General features: G+C 59.9%; 1 protein-coding gene across 2 annotated transcripts; it reads right to left on the bottom strand.

Annotated features, from left to right (window-relative positions):
- Positions 1-2,670: 2,670 nt before the first annotated feature.
- On the bottom strand, positions 2,671-4,366 carry CEP20 (centrosomal protein 20). Of its 2 annotated transcripts, XM_026704455.2 has the most exons (5): positions 4,244-4,366; positions 3,894-4,091; positions 3,553-3,637; positions 3,001-3,162; positions 2,671-2,761 (listed from the first exon to the last, which is right to left on the bottom strand). In XM_026704455.2, exons 1-4 carry the CDS (start codon positions 4,269-4,271, stop codon positions 3,039-3,041), a joined length of 435 nt encoding a protein of 144 aa, XP_026560240.1. In that variant the 5' UTR covers positions 4,272-4,366; the 3' UTR covers positions 2,671-2,761; positions 3,001-3,038. The 2 variants fall into 2 exon arrangements, with proteins under 2 accessions (XP_026560240.1, XP_026560239.1); XM_026704454.2 differs by having other exon boundaries at positions 2,671-3,162.
- Positions 4,367-4,384: the final 18 nt, after the last annotated feature.

Raw genomic sequence — 4,384 nt, 5'->3', positions numbered from 1 at the left:
CCAATGCAGCCTGGCCCCTCTATATAGAGGTGACGGGCTCAGGGGAGGGGCCACCGATTCCTCCCCCCAGTAGAGTCTCCGGGGCTCAGATAGGAAGACTTGTGCCAGGGGGTGAGGAGAGAGAGGGGGGGGAGGGGGCTCCAGCAATGGGTTTGCAGCCAGACTTCACCCCCCACCCCCCAGCTAAGAGGCCTTCTCTCCCTCCCCTTTCCTCCCCCAGTAACTCATGTCCTGGCATTATGGGATGGGTCGGAAATTATCTGCCTTCCCATTGCAACACTATTTCCCAAAATGGAGCTTTCTTTCATCTGGTCCAGAGATATGAGCGGCTGCTTAACCCTTCGTGCTTTCTCATGCGCTGCCAGGGCCAGCAAAGGGGAGATGGGGGGGGGGGCATGGCAGATAAGAGGCAGCTCCCCCGTTTCTCCCTGGCCTCAGCACGCTCTTATCTGGCCCGGCTTTGATGCAGAGCTTAAGCCAGAGGCCCCTCTCTGTGGGGGCGGCCGTTCCCAAGGAGGACGGAGCTGTGTGTTGTCTCTGGCCTGTTTATGTAACATGTGGGGACCTTGGGCTGTTTTGGGCCGGCCCGTCTCTGGGGAGTGGAAAGGGATCGCTTTTTCCCAGCTTATGCCCGGCTGTTTCTGCAGAAACCTTGCCTGGTGCTCCCTTCCTGAGAACCTCTGCAAACCTCCCCATGCCTCTCTGTCCTTAAATGGCAAAAAAACGGCCGTTAAAAGGCCTGGGGCACTGGGAGGAAGGGGCGGAGTGGGTTCCCTCGGCCCAGCAGGGAAGGAGGCAAGAGGTCCTGCAGGAGGAGGCTGAGCCCCCTGACGCCTCCGGCCCCACACGCTGGCTGGCTGGCTGGCTGGCTGGCTGGCCCAGGGTCCTCAGGCATCCCAAATAGGGAATGCCAGGATCCTCCAGCAATCCCTGTCCACATTCCAGATGCAACCATGTCTCTGCAGATGTGCAGAACAGCAGCAGCCTAAATATGGAGCCCAAGGCAGGCAGGGAAGGCCAAGCTGGTGGCAGCTCCCAGGAGGGGAGGAGGGGGAGGCTGGCTGACCCACTTGCTGCCCTGGGGCCAGGAGTCTTGTCCAAGCTTGACTGGGGGGTGGGCTGGGGGGGGGGGGCTTGCCTGCCAAGGCTGGCCTGATGCTCTCCAGCTGGGCAGCGACTCCACTGCCCCTCCCAAACCTTGGGCTCTACCAGGGGAGCAGGCTCTCTGCTTTCACAGGGCATCAGACGGTTTGCCTGGTGGGGCCCCTGCCCACCCTTTGCCAAGAGGGGCCCCAGACCTCAGAGATTATCCTCGAGGGGCCACTGCCCTTCTGAAGCAGCAGCCCCACCGTGGGTGAGCCCAGTTTCTCTTTACTTGTGCCCCACAGGCCACGCCAGGTGTTGCCAGGCAGCAGGTCCCACCTTGGCCTTGCTGGGCAGGGTCAGGCTCTGGGGGACCCAGCAATTCACGCTCGGCAGTGACGGACAGAGCAACGTCTCTTCATCAGGCAAACGCAGAGAGTCGGGGGGAGGGGAAGAGACGGGTAGATAGATATAGAGAGGGAGATAGAGAGAGGGAGAGATGGAGGGAGAGAGACAAGGAGGGAGGGAGGGGGAGAGAGAGACCTCGCAGGGAAAGCCGAGGGAGTCACACGGGCGGGCGGGCAGCAGCCACCGGCTCTCACGGGTGCTTCTTGGAGGGCGACACCCCTTGCAGAAGATGGGAAGGCTGCCCTACTGGAAGAGCTGCGAAGCTGTTTTATACATATCTGCACCTCTCAATGGCCACAGCTTAAAAAGGAGTGGAAACCCTTTCCTGGCCTTTAGGCGGCTGGCTGACAAGCAAGAATGCCAAGCAAGGGATGATTTGTGGGCAGGAGGACTGAGCTGGAGCGGGGAAGGAAGGGCGGCTGCAGGACACCTGGCAGAAGGAGGACGCTTGGTGGGCAGAAACCATCAGGAACCGCAGCGGTGCTTCCTCGCCTCAGAGGGAAACCTACGGAGGAGACCAGCATGCAGCACAGCAGCTGACCGGGCTCCAGTGAAGTCAGGAAGGAGCTATCGAAGGACAGCTACTCTCCTCCGGCCAAAGTAGCAGATCACAAGGCCCAACCGCCCTGTCCTGGTGGGGGGGGGGAGCTCTGGACCGGCAGTGACCACGACCTCATGGCCGGAAAGGAAAAGCTGGCCGTGCCATCCCAGGATAGCTGCAGTGCTGAAGCGAGTCCCTCTGGGGCTCCCCTTCAAGAGACCTGCTGCCTCTGTCCACGTCCCTTGGGCAGTGGGAGCGTGCCAGATCGGTTAGCTGAGTTGCAGCAGATGGCGGCTCGGGAAATCAGTCTGGCCTTGAGGTGTCACACGCGTCTCAAAAGACTTGACTGAGGGCTCTTCCCCTCCCTCACACAGCCGATGTAGGCCTCCCTCTCAAAGGGGGAACCGGAACAGCCCGTCTGAAGGCGTAGTGTGCATTTGGCTCTCTTACTGTGCTGTTAAACAACCAGATGAGTTAAGGGCCATTAAGTCACAGTCAACTTTTACCTAGTACAGAGATCTTCTGCTGAGGGATCTGAAACACTGAAAGTACAGATGATTGTGGACCTTCTGAGTCAACCGTTTTTATTGGACCAAACAGGAGATTACCACAATAATAAATGTAAACAGCTGCACCTCATAAAAAATGCAGTTATACTTTATTCATGGATGCCTTGTGAACCGCACATATCTTCAAAAGTCTCACCATGTTCCGAATCTGCAACAGTTTCTGAAAGTTAAGATAAAGCCATTAAGGCCTTAGTATCCAAGCACAGGTTGCAATGTGGTGACGCAGACAAGCGTTGTTTAAAAGAGCCTTGACAACTTGGCTCTTAACCCAGGTCTTTGGTGAGGAAGATCCCTGGCTGACTCCACCGTTCATTGATTTCCCTGTAACTTGTGAGCTGCCCAAAGTCACTGAGAGTCAGGCAGCGCATTTGTAATAAACTATTATTAATATATACACACATCCGTCGGTTCGAGGGTGCTGTACCCATTTAATGACTTCAATGAGATGGCTTGCTGGTAGTCCACTTTGAAAGGGCCACTGAGGGGCCTCCAGGGGATGCGGGGGGGCCCTTCTCTTCATTGCCTCGCAACAGCTGAGTCAGAATTCCATACAAAAGGGGCCTGTTAAGAGAAAGGAAAAAACCCCAACCCTTAAAGAGGAGAGTCTTCTAAAGGGTTCCTTCACAGCTGCCGACTTCAGTGGGGTCTGCAGAGAGGGACCCCCCCCAGGAAGAGAAAGAAAGGCACAAGGTAAGAGTCACTCAGCAATCAAGCTCTCCAAATCCAGCAGGGCTCATTGCACAAGGAGGACATTGGGGTGGATTTATCAGCCTCTAAATGCAACAGCCAGCCAGGCACTCACATGCAACCTCAGAAATAACAACCTGCAACTGGAAAAAGGGTTGCAAAAATGACCACTGCCCGCTTGCAAATGATTTGGGAGCTGGACTAGGAGGCAGCCAATGTCTGACCAACGGAGAAAAACCTCGGGAGAGCCGGTCGCCTTCTTACACGGATCTGCTGCTTGGGTCTTCAACGACGTGCAGCTCCTTGGCGAGGAAATCTCGGTCCAAGGGGATTTCAGGCTGGCCGGACTCTGCAACACACGAGGGGGGGGGCTCAGCTCCGAGGGCGGCCGGATAGAGATGCGGGGACCGGTCTGGCGGGGCGGCCTGGCCGGAGGCTGCCCGGGCTCCCTAGCCTGATAGGGGCGCGGGGGTGGGGTGGGGCTCTTCCCGGAGCCCTCCTCTGCAAAGGCGGCACAGCCTTCCGGGACCCCATGGTTCCTCCGCCCCTCCTGCAGGGGGCCGGATGGATGGCCTCTCGGACACCCCCCAAAAAACCTTCCTCACCGGCCAGGAAGACGGAGGCGCTCGAGTTGTACCGGTGGAACTGCAGGTACTCGCGGATGAGCTCGTTCAGCAGGAGGGTCTCGCGGGAGGCGGCGGGGCGCGGCTCGCCCGGGTCGTCCAGCGTGGCGAAGACCTCTGCCCGGACGCGGGCCCGAACCTGCCCCAGCGCCCCGCTCCGAGCCAGCGCCTCCTTCAGGGCTGCGCGGAGAGAGAGGCGCGCCGCCGTTCAACAGGAGCGGCCCCACCGCCGCCTTCCGCCCGCCCGCCCGCCCGCTCCCGGCACCCCCGCCCGTGGCGCGGGCGGGCCCAGCGAGGAGCTCCGGCCGCCCCGCCTCGCCCGCCGCCGTTACCCGCTTTCAGCTCGGCGACCGTCGCCATCTTGGGAGGCGGCGGGACACAGACGCCGAGCGACCGAGGACCGCCCACATCGGCCCGGCCCGGCCAATCGCAGCGCGGCCTGACTCAGCAGCGAGCGACCGGGGGCGGGGGGA

The sequence above is a fragment of the Pseudonaja textilis genome, chromosome 14 (genome assembly GCF_049901715.1).
Source record: "Pseudonaja textilis isolate UNSWEBS1 chromosome 14, rPseTex1.2, whole genome shotgun sequence".
Taxonomy (NCBI): Eukaryota; Metazoa; Chordata; class Lepidosauria; order Squamata; family Elapidae; genus Pseudonaja; species Pseudonaja textilis.
This window is presented reverse-complemented; position numbering and strand designations above follow the sequence as displayed.